This window comes from Anabrus simplex, chromosome 14 (genome assembly GCF_040414725.1).
Source record: "Anabrus simplex isolate iqAnaSimp1 chromosome 14, ASM4041472v1, whole genome shotgun sequence".
NCBI lineage: Eukaryota > Metazoa > Arthropoda > Insecta > Orthoptera > Tettigoniidae > Anabrus > Anabrus simplex.
In genome coordinates, this window is record NC_090278.1 from 99,016,764 (window position 1) to 99,034,875 (window position 18,112).

The 18,112-nt window shown below is 39.8% G+C and overlaps 1 protein-coding gene across 1 annotated transcript in view; it reads right to left on the bottom strand.

Annotated features, from left to right (window-relative positions):
- LOC136885727 (protein Wnt-11b-2) overlaps nt 1-18,112 on the bottom strand; it is an 89,665-nt gene that overhangs the window by 63,647 nt on the left and 7,906 nt on the right. The window contains exon 2 of the mRNA XM_067158463.2: nt 1,233-1,325. Coding sequence (XP_067014564.1) covers nt 1,233-1,297 — 65 coding nt within the window. The 5' untranslated portion in view covers nt 1,298-1,325. The remainder of the gene's footprint in view (nt 1-1,232; nt 1,326-18,112) is intronic.

The window sequence follows — 18,112 nt, forward strand, 5'->3', positions numbered from 1 at the left end:
CGAATACTGGATACTGGCCGCACTTAAGCGACTTAAGCTATCGAGCTCGGTAAAACTAAGATGTTACAGACGTAAAAATTGGTATTTGGAATCTCCTTTAGAAATAAAGAAACCCTTTCTTTTTTTCGACTTAAAAAGGACTGTTCCTCGCATGTAGAGTTCCATGTCGCATGTTCCAGATTTAGCTCTGCCAGTAGCTTGGTCATCTTGGCCCCAAAAGGCAATGCCACAAACGTGGTTTACAAAGAAGTTCTGGAGTAAATGAAATGCAATTTTTCGGCGAGTTTTTACACTTTAGGGATTTTCAGACAATGTCTTAGTGCAGTAATGAGGAACAATTACTTTTATCATCTTACGAAATCCTAGCGACCGAAGCCGTGGGTTACAGTTAGTCTTTAATAATTTAACAATTGTATATAATACTTTCTCTCTTTGTTTTATATTCACTGCCCAAATATAAGTGCGCCAGTTTCCCTACGTACTCTCAATAAATGCGCCTCATCCGGTATTTTTCGCCTAAATACACGATTTTCGTCATGTTTCTCTCTCTGACCCTTATTTGTATACATCTCCGTTAGCCGCCACACCATATAATTAAACAAAATCAAAATCGAGTTAAATTATATGGTAGTAGATATCATGAGTTCGATTAACAATTGAATAAACTACAGCAAAACAAAACAGTTATTTTTAATAGTGACTATTTTTCACGTGTGTTCATCTTTTTACAACTTGGATTTTTTGGGCATTGTTTAAAAGCTCACTTGAATGTTCTTATTCACATTGGCTCTGCTGCGCTCTGCACAAGTCATCTGCAGACGTTTGTTGCCTTTTCCTCAAAATGTGCGAGTTTGTAGGTTCTTAGTGTGAGAGCTTTCGTTGGTGATGCGTGAGAGTTGACATGTCTACCTGAACTTTTATTTCTTCGTCTAGGGCTAAAAGCATTCTGCTTCAGCAGTGGATATATGCAGAACCAACCTTATACATAGCAGGAAAACAAACCCGTAAGAGTAATTAGTGGGACGTAACGCCAATAACATGTTTATTATTAGAAGGGGTAAAAAGGTATATTGCAGAACATACAATAGTGTATATCTTGCTGTTTTCATTGGATAGGAATCCGGCGTAATTGTAGGTTGGTGACATTAAACACTAATCTGTGATAGGACAGAGCCAAGAAAGACTCCCCACTCAGTTGAATGAAAATACTGGATAGGTAAAGAGATACTCACAACCAACGGATGGCCCCGGTGTAGTGTAGCAGGAGAATGGTGCAGACCCACAGCGGCCAGCTCATGGTGTGGGCTAGCTGGGCATCGCCATACCTGCAGCAACAACAACAACAACTCTGTAGTAAACACTCCCCAAACTCTCTCCACAGCAGCGGTCAAGCTCAGTTACGTTTGCTATAGGTGGGTCAAAATGTTGGTCACACTGCAAAAACGATATTGCCGCCATAAGAACTATTGCTATTTGCTTCACGTCGCACCGACACAGACAGGTCTTTCGGCGACGCCTAGGAGTGGGAAGGAAGCGGCCGCAGCCTTAATTAAGGTACAGCCCCAGCATTCGCCTGGTATGAAAATGGGAAACCACGGAAAACCATATTCAGGGCTGCCGACAGTGGGGCTCGAACCCATTATCTTCTGGATGCGAGAGGTCACAGGTCATAATAACAGAAGATTACATGACATGGAGAATTTTTAGAAGTACCGGTATGGGAAAAATGCTTTCAACACCAATTAAGGTTATAATAAAATATATTATCACACAAAGTTATACTAGTTAAATCTAGTGCGAGGTTCTTATCATCGCGATGTTACAAAATACAGTGGATCTACGGATATCGGCCGACAAGTATCTCACTTTACATGCACCAATAAATCTTTAAATAATACGAATATAGCGGGGCTGTCACAAAAGGTTACACCGAAAATGTAGAAGCCTTATTCTTCTTGCCTGATTTACAATCTGCATTCCACAACTTGATCTGCAGGAACTCAGGGACGGTCCTTCCCCTCTCGTACAGGTTAAAGAGTTCTCTGTATTAATTCACGTGTCTGAGTATTATGGGGTATGCCTCGGCGCATAGGACGAGGGTTAAGGGATTGGAATAAATTATCAAGGAAAATGTTCAATCAATTTCCAAGTTCTTTGAAAATATTTAATAAAAAGCTTGGTAAAGAATTTATAGGGAATCGGCCACCTGAGCAACAGCCGTAAATGCAGATGTTTGATTGATTAATTAATAGATTGATTGATTGATTGATTGATTGATTGATCGATCGATTGATCGATCGAAGGGCCATCTCTTCTCGATTCATCAGTATTATTTCCACGACATCGAACTGCAGTGGCTACGACAAAACTTCACAGTTATGTCCCAAAGAACACACAAATGCGCGAACGATACCCGACAACAGGCAACACTTCAATATCGTAGTCAGATGACACCATTGTGCTAAGCATATTGCCAACCACAAATAAATGAAAATAATTTATCTTTATTTTGCAGCTAGTTTGAACATTAAAAGTAAATTCTTATATTTTTGTAAGTAAATAAAAGGTTATGAACAGCATACGAACTAGTATGTAAAATATGTATAACTATATCCGAAATAAAAAGTGGTGGATTGTTCATCACGCCATGTATTTATTGTAACGGTACCAATCAAGAAGTACAGTCGAACCTTGTGCCGCCCCCACAGAGTCTCCGCTCTGTTTGTAAGCATGTATAGTAAATGTCAGTTCTCAATGGTACGTGCCAAAATAATGTGAAGAGAATCTTGTATGTAATCAAGAAGACCGTGACGAAATGTCAAAGCGTCTCAGCGTATTTGTGAGCCACGATTACCTTCCATATAAAATGATATGTCCCATTTTCGTTCCATATTATGTTCTAATAGCGAGGTATGTTTATTCTCTGTGGCGTATGGCGACCATTTTGACATCGCTATTTTTCAGTCTGTGTTAGCGTTGTCAAATCTTTGTAGATTCACAGAATTTTGTCAGCATCTACGGAGGCGTGCTTTTTAAAAGTGGATCTACGGATATTTTAATCTGTTAATGTGTCCATTTAGTACTTTTTAGCGGACTCTAGTAAATACTAATATATAAAGTATACTAAAGAGGTTGGAATTTGTGAATTATTACGAAAATTATTATACGACTTAGGCGGATATTCAAAGACAGCGGTTCATGTCCGAATATAGGAACCGGGCGTCCCTCTCAGAATTCAATAAGTAACTCAAGGTATGAACATAAATATTGTGAATGCAAATAGAAGAGGAACATGAGATTTGATCTGGCGGGTGATAGAAATTTATAAAAATAAGGGGTGGATTAGGGAAAAGGATACGGTGAGATCGGTAAGATGCCTTTTATGTGGTGAACATACGGAAGAATTTCAATGGGTGAATTGTTGAAAAGAAACCATAGCGCTTAGAACGAAATTTATGAATAGTAATAAACGACTGTGTTAAGTCAGGACGAGAATGTCTATAGAATTATCAGAATGATAAGCAAGGCTAGTTATTAATAATATATGCAGTAGAAAGTTGCAAAATCTAGAAATTCATTCTGGGCAGACTAAAGCTAGATAGCTAATTTTGGGCCATGAATTTGTTATTAATGGGTTAATAGTAGAAATTATAATACTTAATACTATTATTATGATGATGATTATTATTGTTGTTGTTTTCGTTATTATTGTTCCTGAATATAATTCATGGGGCCGATGACCTAGATGCTGTGTCCCTTTAAACAACAAGAATTATCATCAAATATAATTCATTGTTAAATTGCGTAAGAATTTGCTTAGGTTTCAATAGATGGAATGTTCCTGGAGTTCCGTAGCTGAGAACATTCATAACGTATGTCCAACCGCCCTGCGTGGTCGGCTATGAAGCGGGATGAATCTTCGTGGTGAAGTTTTACGACCGGTTGCCCTTCCTGACGTGACTCTTATCAGAGGAGTTAATGATATGAAATGCAATAGCACCAAGGGGTCTGCTCATGACTTAACGTCCCCATCCGACGGAGGAATCATCATCAACAGGGTCATATGCCCTCACTCCTTATGAGAACTGCGGAGAGGTTCGGAATTTAATCCAGACTTTTGATTAGAAATTGTATATCACCAGCTCTCCTACCCTGTCGGTAAACATTCGAATGCTGAATTCGACCAACGGGACTCGAACCGGCTAACCACGGTCGATCAAGGCCACGAGGCAGGCTCGTTGATCATAATGTGTATTGTAATTGGAGGATAATTCTACACGGACTTGTGACGTAAATAAATAAATATGTCTTACTTTGCCTTTGCGGGTGAGTTTACCGTACTCCTGTGATCTGTGTCAGTCTCATCCTTGGCTTTGACGTATGAAAGTGACTGAGGTATAAGCGATGCTACGCAGCCAGTCTGTCCTATGGATGATGTGAAAATGTCCCTAATAGGAGTTGATGCGTGCATTTCAGTGTCATTGACAGGCTGATGTGTGATAGCAACTTTTGGCTCGGTGACGACAGCAGCGGAAAACTACCCCACTCCTAATTTCCCTTGAACACCTCTTCGTGACAGCTGATGGCGATGCTGTTGAGGATCGAATTTTCAACATACACGTTTTTTGTACCGATCTATCATAACAACAAATGTCCGAAACAAACATTCTTATCTAACCTTAAAATCCTTGAATGTGGATCCGATCATGTTCGATAGTCGCGTGAAGTTATTTGAGCCTTATATATCCCTTATACCCACTTCACCCTCTCACCTCATCCCCCGCCCCAACTTCCACATCTCTCAGTCGAAGTGGTTTTTTTCTCCGTCGTATCTCCTAGATCAAGATTGTTGGCTGGACTTCTTCTTCTTCTTCTTGAATGGTGTGGTTGGACTCATTTGTTATCGTCCAGTCACGAAACCAGATTAATAACTTCAACACTGACACATATATCACTCGTAGTGAAGCGTTAAAGATATATTTGATAGAAAAAAAAAACACATAGGACTTACACAAAAACATGATGACCTCATATAAGACACAGGTTAAGGTGATTTATACCCCACCAAAAATATGACAAACATTTTGCAATGGAAGAGTGAGAACAAATAGGCTGTTAAAGGATTATAATACAATATGTGCATCATCAAGAAACTGATTTATATTGTTGGCTGGACGGAGAGCAGAAGCTAAGTCCAACAAACAAAAGAAGAAGATGTTAGTGCCGTATGGAATAAAGGTCTGCTGTTCGTCGGAACGCATGTTCTTTGGATTTGAGTCACAGAGAGTCCAGATTTCACGAGCTCTGCCTGGTGGACATAATTCAAGTAGAACACAAGGATAACTGCTGCAGTAGGTGGACATAAACAGTGTTCATGTCATAGCTCGCACTAACACATGCCAGGGATGTGCTTCCACACTATCATTTTACGACTACGCAAAGTACAAGTTGTCTATGTGCTATTCTTTCGTATGTTGACGTCTTCTTGCTTGATTTATTGTTATAACTGCAGAGCGTTGTAGGCTACTAAAAATAATATTTCCTTGAATAATTTCTAATATTTCATAATTGCTTATATAACGTACCCTGCTCAGCGCGACTCTCATAAACTCTGTGGTGATCTGCATCTCTTATGTGAATTAATCGAACTCCTTGATTATTATTATTATTATTATTATTATTATTATTATTATTATTATTATTATTATTATTATTATTATTATTATTATTATTATTATTATTATTATTATTATTTGGTTAGGAATTTTGAAAACTCTTTGCAGATTTACTTGAAGCTGAACGTGACATTTGTGAAGAGTTCATGGTGTTAGTTGTGTTAAGAGGAACTTAAACTGCGCAACCAACTTATATTAACACTCAGCGGTGGGAAAAATCTTTCGAAAATGAAGATATCGGCCAAAGAAAGGCAGGGGTCACGAAGGGCGTGAAAATGAAAGACTCCCTAGGCCTCGAGTGCTCTAATACCGTCGGGGTCGGAAAAGAAAAAAAGAGTTGACCCAGGGAGATCCGATAGGATAGATGACAGTGAGGAGCCTGGCACAAGTAACTGAAAGCAATTTCAGACTTTGCTAGAGAAACTCTGGTCGCCAACCATGCTCCCAAGTTGAAAGCCCTCGGGAGCATGGTCACCTAGTACAACAGGCAAGGAGTTAATGCAATTTCTTAGTATTATGTGTTTGTTGCAGATATTTTGGGTGAGTTTCCATTTTTCGGCATCTAATTTCGTTCGCTTTTATTTACTCTCGATCCCATAAATGATGAGCTGCATTTAGAGCCGTCGTCTATGTGGCATATCTCCAGCCATTTCTCAAATGTTTGCAAAGAACTCGGAAATTTATCGAACAGGTCCAGTGGTAAATTATCCCAGTCCCTAACTCCTCTTCCTATAAATCAATATTTGAGTGGTGTCTTTAAAAGTACGAAAGATCACAATATGAAGATAAAGTTGGAGTTCAAGAGGACAAATTGCGGCAAATATTAGTTCATAGGAAGGGGAGTAACGGATTGCAATAACTTACCAAGGGAGATGTTCAGTAAATTTTCAATTTCTTTGAAATGCTTTTAAAAAAAGGCTAGGAAAACAACAGATATGGAATCTGCCAGCTGGACGACTGCCCAAATTGCAGATCAGTAGTAATTGAATATTTGCCCCAATATGTGGTCTTGCATTCCAACTTTATCTTTATATATATATAATAATGATCTTACCGAATTGTAAAAGCCACACTGAAATGAAATGGTGTATGCTTTTTAGTGCCGGGAGTGTCCGAGAACAAGTTCGGCTCGCTTTTGATTTGACGTCCATGAGCGATCTGAGCCTCGTGATAGTGAAATGACAAAGACGACACAAACACCCAGCCCCCGTGGCAGTGGATTTAACCAATTATGGTTAAAAATCCTGACCGTGCCGGGAATGGAACGCAGGATCCCTGTGCCCAAAGACCAGCACGCTAATCATTCAACCATGGAGCCGGATTAATCCCCACACAAGCTAATGCCATTCCACCACTGACAGCTGGGAACATACCACATAGTCGAGCTGCTCGTCTCATTGCTCCAGAGTCTTCCCAGACCAAAGTTTGCAACGTTTTTGTAACACTTCTGTTTTGTCGGAAGTTACCAAGAACCAATCATGTTGCTTCCTTTTGGACGTTTTGCACTTCTGGTATGATGTAGTCTAATTGAGGGTCTTGCCCTCGGCTTTATACCCCTAAATACTCTCATAGCAGTGTGAACACCCTTCTTAATATGGCTACGCCATTGAAGGTACTTACATTGTTCCGTATGGCGAACCATCACTCCAACATGTAATTATAACTGATAGGACTTTTCCCCATGGTGAAACTTTCAACGTGACTTTTAACCCTCTTTACCATCGATTCCGGTTTCCTGAATCGTTTCGCCGGGGTGCCTGACTTAGCGAAGTCTAATGAACATGGATTTCGACACCACAGTATAAACGTATGTTTTGAGTTTTGTTAGTTTTATCGATTCTAGGTTATGTATTAAAAACTGATTAGACATGTTTGCAAAAATATTAACTGGCGAGTGTGCCGGCCTCTCATCGCTGCGTTCCGTGGTTCAAATCCCGGGCACTTCATGTGAGATGTGTGCTGGACAAAGCGGAGCTGGGACACGTTTTTCTTCGGGTACTCCGGTTTCCCCTGTCATCTTTCATTCCAGCAACACACTCCAATGTCGTTTCATTTCATCTGTCAGTCATTAATCATTGCCCCAGAGGAGTGCGACAGGCTTCGGCAGCCGGCACAATTCCTATCCTCGCCGCTAGATGATTGATTCCATTCCTGATCCGGTCACTGACTGGAAACAGGCTGTGGATTTTCATTTTGTTGATAGAAGGCAGTTTTGGTTTAGGCAAGGTTATTCCACTGAATCTCAACTTGTAAGATTCCAGCAAGATACTGCAGCTATTGTAGATTCTGAAGGTCAAATGGACTGTGTCGCTGTTGACCGATCCAAGGGTTTTGATAGGGTAGATCGTGGGTGATTAGTGACGAAAATGAGGGTATTGGACTGAACAAAAGAGTGGGTGAATGGGTGGCTATGTTTCTGGAAAATAGAACTCAGAGAATTAAAGTAGGTGAAGTGTTACCTGATCCTGTAATAATTAAGAGGGAAATTCCTCAAGGCAGTATTATTGGACCTTCATGTTTTCTTCTATATCAATGATATGTATAAAGAAGTGGAATCAGGGTAAGGCTTTTTGTGGATGATGTTATTCTGTACCGAGTAATAAATAAGTTACAAGATTGTGAGCAACTGCAGGGGGACTTGTATCATAGTTTATAATCGATGCCACAACAATATCATAACAAAATATAGATATCGAAATATCGAATATGAGTACAAAAGTATCTCACATCGATAGCATCACAGCATCACTACTTCAGGTCTGCAACGGTCGGATTCGAACCCACCATCTCCCGAATAAGAGTTCACAGCTAAGCGACCCTAACCCCGCGGCCAGTTCACTTGGTGTGCAGTATTTTGTTTCCATTTATTATTATTATTATTACCAGGAACGCGCGGCAGAATTCTCCGTGATGGTGGAGGTGTGTAAATGAGCCTCTCTCACCAGGCGGCGCCTCGGGGAAAAGAAATTGAGCCGTTCGTGGTCACGCAACATTCAGTTCTTTGTTTGAAGTTTACATCCTCCCTAGTCGGACACACATTATGAAGAGAACAGGTACAAACTGTTCGTCGGGGGTGTTTGAATTCGAAGAACTGCTGGATGACAATAAGCACGGCAATGGAAGCACAATCTATCTCCGTACAATGATCGCTGCTGGCCACAGTTCCCTCGTTTGTGTTAATAAGGCGCTATGCACGTCCCTGATTTCATACTACGCCAGTCTTTGCAGATCCACAAATAAAGGCAGGACTTGAACATTTTGGAAGACGTTCATAAATGCGTAGTTACACTTACTTAAAATTAAATTTGCTTCACAGTGTAGACTTAGTTAATGCAACATTTTAGTTTTTCAGCGTGTTAAACACAAGATACAATATTATAAAACACTGAAATAGACACACTTTCTTAATGTTCAGTCATTATTCTTTCTCATCCCCGCCGTTCTTCATTACATGTAGAAACTGTGTTCCTAGTTTCTTCAAGATGTCTACATGAAGAAATAAAGTCTTCAAACCTACAGTGTCTAGCACGCGGTATACACAGCCCCTTCAAATTCTTTTGATCACTCAATATTTTCTTCTATACCAAAGAAGTCTACAAGACATATCACAAACGTTTGTAGCTGAGACCTGGACACTGACAATGGAATTCGCTTAGAATCAATCACCATTCATTAGCATTTACGGCACTCGTTCTGGTGGTAATACCTACTCTTTTCTTAAATCATTTTAAAAGACTTGGAAATTTCACGGACATCTCCGTTGTTGAATTTTTCCGGTCTATAATTCCCCTTTCTGTAATGAATATTTACCACAATTTGTCCTCTTGAATTCCAACTTCATATTGTGATCTTTCCTGCTTTTAAAGACATCACTGAAACTTATTCGTCTACTAATGTCATTCCACGCCATCTCTCCACTGACAGCTCGAGACATACCGCGTAGTCGAGCAGCTCGTCTCCTTACTCCCAAGTCGTCCCAGACCGAAATTTGCAACATTTTCATAACACCATCTTTTGTCGGAAATCACCCAGAACAAATTGTGCTGCTTTCCTTTGGATCTTTTCCAGCTCTCGCAAGTAATCCAGGTGAGGGTCCCATACACTGGAATCATACTCTAGTTGGGGTCTTACCAGAGACTTATACGCCCTCTCCTTTACATCCTTACTACAACCCCTAAATACCCTCATAGCCATGTGAACATATCTGCAACCTCGTTAATGTTATTACAGTGTTCCCCATACGGAACATTCGCCCCATGAGCACAGTTGAGTACTTTCCCACTCGGTGAAACTTACAAGCTGACATCACCCGCTGTTCATCTCACAGCATTGTCTAGTCGCTCACGATCCAACACCCGCTAAAAGCCTTTTCCAGTTTGTTACTCGTATCGCATCCCTCTTGATGTTTACAGTATCAGATAATCCTAATACTAAAAGAGGTATGTAATTCCGGAGGATTGTTTTTTAGAAGACAAGGAAAGAGAGGGAAAGATGTATAGCTTGCGTTTTGATATTCAGGAAGAAGTTTGACATGATTTGGACATAATAAGGGAACCGGGAAGTGTGAAACGATACAAAAATGTAACTTCGAATGTTTAGTTACATATCTCAGAAACTAAAAGAGGTATTTCCCTTAATGTTCTTTTATATATTCAGAATACATCCATAATTCTTTGCGTAGAATATGAAGCTTCTGTGTTTAATGTTTTGTGCCAGAAAGAATATTATAAAAAATAATATTTTTAAAATATTGTTAAAATTCCCTCAGCTGATATACTTTTTTCTGAGAAAATAATCAAATAAGACCCAAGAAACTTTGCAGCCATAATAATTAAACCGTTTTTGAGCTGACGAAGTAAAGTAATTGTCTTATTACTTACAAGAGCTGAGAAATTATTTCTATATCCTAGTTGAAAACTGAAAGTTCCTGTAAAAATTTCAGTGCTCTTGAAGCTGGCCTCCATGAACTAATCAAGATATCTAGTTAAATTTACTTCCACAAGCAGATCTATGTGGTGTTTAAGAGACGCTACGTTTAAAATACATTGATGTGATAGTTTTTGAGAAAAAGGAACACAAAGTTTCAAAAACACGACTTGCGAAGAATCCAAAAATAATGTTTGACTGGTAGCTGGCATCTAATGATATTCAGCGCACTGAGTTATGTTTAGATCTAATTTTATTGCCTCAAATATAACTTAAATAATAATAATAATAATAATAACTTAAATAATATAAACTAGATTCTTCATGAAAGATTAGAGATTTTTAAGCTCAAAAATGAAAACTGACTTTTTTGAGCCTATAACACTTCCCGGTTCCCTTGAACGAATATATGTATGAAGAAAGAATGCTCTCATTGTGTTCATGATCTTGATATTTCTCTATATCTGGTTGAACATCATTACAAAGCGGGACCTAGACCTACAAATGCTCATCGGCACGGAGTGGTGGACATACAGAGTAAAACAGACCGCAACCGTACCCTTTGCTGTATCTCGCTGAAGGGAAATAATGACGATCCGCTTTCAATATCATCTAGGATAATAATAATCGTATAGGCTCAGCTAACGTGTGCAGGCATTTTGATTTGACACGATGTGGTCTGCCTGCGCGCCAATTTCGATGTTCCGTTTTACTCCACTAGATGGCAGACCAGACCGAACCAATTCTCTGTTGGGCCATCTGTAGCTGAGTTTGCTGAACACCAGAGATATCTTGCGAAATGGAGTGTAGAATGGACTTTTTTCGCCCTTCGAAAATCCTATTACCTGTGCGGGGTTTAAAGCCGCGATACCGACAGAGGGAGCTAGGTTCCGCAGCGCAAGTATAAATTGTCTTGTTAGCCTACAAAATGTCTAGCTGCAATGACGCGCTCTGTCGGAGAGTATGCGAGTACGGCACTTTGTCGTCAGATGGCCACACCTGCTCTAATAGAATAATTCATGAGGTGGTTAGAACAATGTGGGGTACTTAATTCAATTACTCATTCAACACTATCACTGTAATCAGGTCTCGGCTTATTTGAATATATTAGAGAATGACCTGTAAACGCGACACTATTTACTATATTTACGCATTCCACACATTTCATTCCTGTGGCAATGCCACACAAGTATTGAGTACCGTACGTCATATTGTTTCTCCCTTTCGATAAAACTGATCAATTCAACAGTTTATGTATCCTGTTTTTCTTTTTTCTTGTTAGCATATTTTGTACACTGCAGCCAATTGGTGGAAGCAGAATTTAGAAATACATTTCCCACATACAATATTATCGTCCATAACACTAACAAGACAGACGCTGCCCACCCTTAGCCTTACAAGGGCTTGACTCCAAACCTACAAAAACAGTTATGTATTTAGGATTGTTTCTTACGCATGACGCATGCGTAGTGTCTGAAGCATGGTATGGTGGGTGGCATAACCGGAGGGGCAAACGAAGCTACTGTATCGCACTCTACTTCAAGCTCTTTACTCGGACAAACCATTCGCTAAATTTTTATATTTTACGAATTGCAGACATTCATCTTGACCTTCCGTATTCATCGACCGTGGACGTGGTGATCATCTCAGGAGCTCAAATATCCACCCCTTCTGTTGCCGGATTTGTTTGTTGTTGTAGACATTCATCGATATTGTGTACAGGCCTCCGAATGCAGCAGGCAGTTTTTATGAGAATTTTACCATCATATGATCACGTGATTCATTTCGACTTTAAGGGGACCCGGCATGCCCTATCCCTACAATGCTAAATTATCAATATTTGATGTACCTTTTCTTAAAAACTATCCATGACAAACGTATGAAATTTTTCTCTGTTTAATATATTTACCTTGACTAGCCACTGAAGCGTATATAATTAAAGATGTACCTCAGATTTAACAAATATATATTGTTTGTTAAGTGTCAAAAATATCCTGTTTACAGAACATAATTTTCATTAAAGTGACTAGACATTTGAAATCAAACAGTTACAGACCTTTAGTACATGTAGAACACTGGAATAAACAAATTGTGAAAGTTTCAAGCTCGTACATATAGTAGAAGGTGAGAAAAGGTACATTGAGTAATAAAACATAAACTTACGGGAAAATAGCCTTGAAAGTTACAGTTTCAAGATAAGCCTGTTTCAAAACTTGGGTCTTCCTTCCCCATCTCAAACTAGTCCAGGAGTTTTCTTTTGGCTGTGGCTTCTCTGGTTAAACCCTGGAGCTTTTGGTGAGCATTTCGGAGTCATTCCTTGTCGCATCAACACTTCGACACCCAATTCTAGCTTTTACAAAACTGTACATCTTGTTACATTTCCTTCATTCAATGTTGCCACTACATCAAATGCTAAGTGTAGGGTATAGATAACCACACACAATGGAATCCAACTCCAGATGAAAATGTTCAAACTCTCGTTTGGATTTTGTGTCCGTCCGTGCAGATAATTTTTTTTCAGCAGAGCAGGATGTGTTAAGTCCCATAAAACTGGCTTTATTATTTCCATCACAGCAGGAGATACTGTTCGTGGATGGTTGTATTCTTTTCTCCAGTCATCAAACCACCACCGACTTCATTCCAGAAATGCTACATTTGAAATACTCACAGTGAAACCTTGTCGGCCATAATGGCTACCAGCTGACTTCGTGAACTATTTTAAGTATTTTTAAAAATAGTTACATTTATCATACAAAAGTTATTTATATAACATTTTAAAGCCAGGATTCCAAAGTTAATTTTATATTAAAAATAAGAAAATTGATTTAGTGTCCCCCAGTCTCCATTCCGGGTCCGCTTAACGTATGACGGAAGTGATGTCACAGTAGTCGTTACCGTAGGCCTTGGTCGCCAAAGATGATCTGCGAAATGGTGCAAATAAATCGTTCGTTATCAATATTTGAATTTAACTTATTGAAAGAAATATTCATCATCATAGGTTTTCGCAAAGGTATATTTTTTTACATTTACAAGCTGCCTTGATTTCATTATTTTTCAATCATATGACATGACAATTAACTTATGCCCCTCGAACCAACTAACCGCGTTCATAATTCCACTATCTTATGTGATAGATCCATTGAACTCATGATAACCCATAATACAATAGGGTTCTTAAACACGATCAAATACCTGTTCCTGAAATATCAGCTCATTGACCTATATACTCAGAACAGTTCCTAAATATAGGTGGAAATGTGAATTTAAAAATATAGATTTCCAATGCGTAAAACAAGATGAATGTAAATGTTCTTGGGGTGATATAACACTAATGGAATTGTAAAATATTAATTCTGATATTCATGGACTTTACAAAAAGCATGCCCCTAAGCGCTGTGTGAAAGTAACACGCCCGCTCTGTCCTTGGCTGACACCTTAAACTACATTCATGATGGTTCAGCGCGATCCGTTATATCGACGTTAGAGACAAAGTTTAACAGTACCGCGTACTGCGAAATGGAATTTAACCAATTATCCGTAATAAGAAATGTGATTACTTCGGCGTCTATCCAATAATATATGTATATAAATACCGTATATTTCCTGTTTGCGTTACGTCGCACCGACATAGACGATGGCACAGGAAAGAGCTAGGAGTGGAAAGGCCTTAACTAAGGTACAGCCCTAGTACTTGCCTGGTGTGAAACTAGAGCTGCCGAGAGTGGGGTTCGAACTCACTATCTCCCGAATGTGAGCTGATAGGTACATGGCCCTAACCACGCGGCCACTTGCTCCGTACATCAGGTAGCAGAAAGCTTCCTGTGAACCCAGACGTACCACTTGATGGCACTTATCAGTAGACACGATATAGTACAGACCACCATCAATTCTGTAGCATGACAACAAACATCTGATCGTCCATCATACTGCTTCAGAGCTTGAAGTGAGAAGAGAGGCGGGAGTTGATGAAATGCCTTTCTTCTTTACTAACATTATGGATATACTGTTACTGACTTACTATCTCTCTCGCGGTTATTTCCCGAAAAAGCGGAAATATTCACATGTTTTCTCAGAAGGTTGCCAGCTAATATAACATCCGACTTTCGCCCTGTATGCATTCTTTCATCACTGTCTAAAGTTCTAGGAAAGTTGTATATTCTCTGCGTGACGCCTTTCAATTTGGTTTCAAGAGAGGCATAGTACAGGGACTGCAATAACAAGAATTACAGACACATTAGACGAACGCGAAGTGACTTCACTTATTTTACCTGACTTCAGTGGTCCGTTTATCGCTGTAAATGTTGACTTATTGGTGAAACTGAACAGATTTGAGTCTTGCTGTTCAGCTCTTATATCTCAGTACTCGGCGACAACGTGTTCTTTTAATCAGCATGAGCACGGACTGGAATAGTCTGTCCCACAGAGATCTGTCCTGGGAGCTCTTCTGTCTACTATATATTACCATTATATCTTTTTTCACTTAGTCGGGCTCAGTGGCTCAGACGATTGAGGCGTTGGCCTTCTCACCCCAACTTGGCAGGTTCGATCCTGGCTCAGTCCGATGGTACTCAAATACGTCAGCCTCGTGTCGGTAGATTTTCTGGCACGTAAAAGAACTCCTGTGGGACAAAATTTCGGCACCTCAGCGTCTTCGAAAACAGTCAAAAATAGTTAGTGGGACGAAAAAACAAAAAAACAATAGCTACCATATGCATGTGAAACTGATGATATTGAGTTTGAAATTCATAGTATTTTAAACCTTATTGAGAACTACAGCAGACCATGAATAAGATCATGTGTAGAATATATCAATCTATTAAGAAAAACTGTGCCTCAGTTGTGGGTCCCAGGAGCCATTTGCGGTGTGCTTAGATGTACTGACCGTGTGTTGGTTGTTATCTTGTTATTAGTGATATTGCGGTCATATTTTGCTACATTTTTGTGCTCTCAGTGTCCGACATCTTGAATTCTTACAATCAATCCATAGATAACACGAGTTTGAAGGGCAATTTATAATTTTTGTCGATCATACTGCTCTAAATGTCGGCCATTATGCATAGCCATGGAAACCATGACCCGACTCTTCATGTTGTGCGTTGCCTGCGTAGGGTCCGAATATCTCCCGGGCCTCAGGCAGCTGGGTTCCGTAGTTCAGATCCCGGTCACTCCACGTGAGATTTGTGCTGGACAAAGCGGAGGCGGGACAGGTTTTTCTCCGGGTACTGCGGTTTTCCCTGTCATAATTCACTCTAGCAACACTCTCCAATATCATTTCATTTCATCTGTGATTCATTAATATTTGCCCCAGAGGAGTGCAACAGGCTTCAGCAGCCGGCACAATTCCTATCCTTGCCGCTAGATGGGGCTTCATTAATTCCATTCCTGACCCGGTCTAAAGACTGGAAACTGGCTGTGGATTCTTTTTCATAAGGAGATCCCCTATACCAAATGCCAAGTGTCCCTGGGAGTGGATGAACAGGTATAGGTTAGGGCACTCTATTGTCCTCGAGGCAAGAAGTTGTCCCTAAAGGCGGAGGACCCAAATTTGGGTCAATGGCATAAGGATGCAGAAGGCAACGGGAAACCACTGTATTCAAGATCCTCAAGAATATCCCTATACATTCACATAGTAATGGCTCGATATAGTGCAAATCTCAGAGCTGGCTACGTGAATCGCCAGCCTCCGTAAGGACACGGCGTGTTAAGCACCATTCACAATGCAAACGTAACGTAACGTAAACTTAAAATTAACGTTAACATAGAAGTTTGCGGCCATGTTATCTGATGGAACCATTCACAATGCGCCGTCGTAAACTTAACTGCGAGTCCGTAAAATTAAGGGATTGCAAACTCCAAGCTCTTGCGGTTAATTTTACGTTAGGTTTAAGAACCAACTAATAAGAGCAGGCGTAAACATTGTATTTTGTATGCTATGTAATGACTTCTTTCGACGAAACACTTGTAATTCTCCTAAAAATAATCTTTGTGTGTATGTATGTTCAAAGGAAAAAGAATTACAAAGACGCTGTGCCGAAAGAGAATACCTGGAAATAAATATGATGTAGCAATGAAGTCTGACGGTAAATGGCGGGAGGTAAGCTGGCAGTGCTGGCGACCGGGCGAGAGACAATCCCTGTCAGAGATAAAACAGTGTCTCTATATATTTCTTAACATTACGACAGACTACTAGTTTGAGAAAACAATATCATAAAAACATCTCATCGGAGTGTGATAGCTAGGAGAATAGATGTTGGTAAAGGAGACCATACACTTATTTTTAGTAGGAAAGGGGAATCAAATCGTAAGATAGTGTCAAACATCCACATGTACAAAACGAAATGATGAGGGACATTTCGTATAGTAGATTACCGAAATCGCTCTGAGGTAACCTTCTTTGATCCAGGTGATGAACCCATTTTTCGCACCGTTGTTTAGTTCGCCTTTTCATGTACACAGCTCCCAGGACCAAAGCAAGAGATGTTTGAAGTAATATGAATTCCACTACCACGCTGTTTGATTCCATCGAGGTATTAAAATATAAAACTGACTTCCGTGCTAAATAACATGGCAGTATTTTTATTGGCTGCTGTATATTCCTTACGTTCATGCATTGTAAAGGAGGAGAAGGAAAAACTAACCAAGAGATCATTGACTTCAATTTTGCTTTGTGGTGCTGATATACCATTTCAGAAGTCCTAATAACATTTTGGGATTATCATAAGTGACACACTAGACTGGAGTGAGTACATTAGGAAAGTTCACTCTTCACGTAATATTCTCAAAACTCATCAAATAATTCTTCCACAGAGCGTGAAAATTAAACTTATCGAGATACTATTTCCCATACTTAATTACTGTGATGACCGAGCTCGATAGCTGCAGTCGCTTAAGTGCGGCCAGTATCCAGTATTCGGGAGATAGTAGGTTCGAACCCCACTGTCGGCAGCCCTGAAAATGGTTTTCCGTGGTTTACCATTTTCACACCAGGCTGTACCTTAGTTAAGGCCACGGCCGCTTCCTTCCCAGCCCTAGCCCTTTCGCGTCCCATCGTCGCCATAAGACCTATCTGTTCGGTACGACGTAAAGCAACTTGCGAAAAAAAAAAAATACTGTGATGATTGATGCCGTCATGTAACAAGCATTGAACACTATCGTGTATCAGTTTTATATTTTCGATTACGTTTTCAACTCACATCTCCCCTATTAAACGTAGGTTGATCAACAAAGACTGTATCTCCCGTGATAGTTTCCTATCTGTAACATAAATATGTGAAAATAGCTGGTTTTTATGTATAATGTCCATAGGCGGCAGCACTCTCGTATCGGTAGGTGTACCATATCCACCTTATAACCCTGATCTAGCACCCTGTGATTTTTTTTTAATTCCCATCATTAAAGGCAAAGCTTAGGGGCATTCGATTTGAGAACTCTGAAGTAGTGCTCAAGAAAAGTGAGACGATTCTCATGGATGTGAGAAAGAATGGTCTGCAGCATCTGTTCAAGCACTGCCA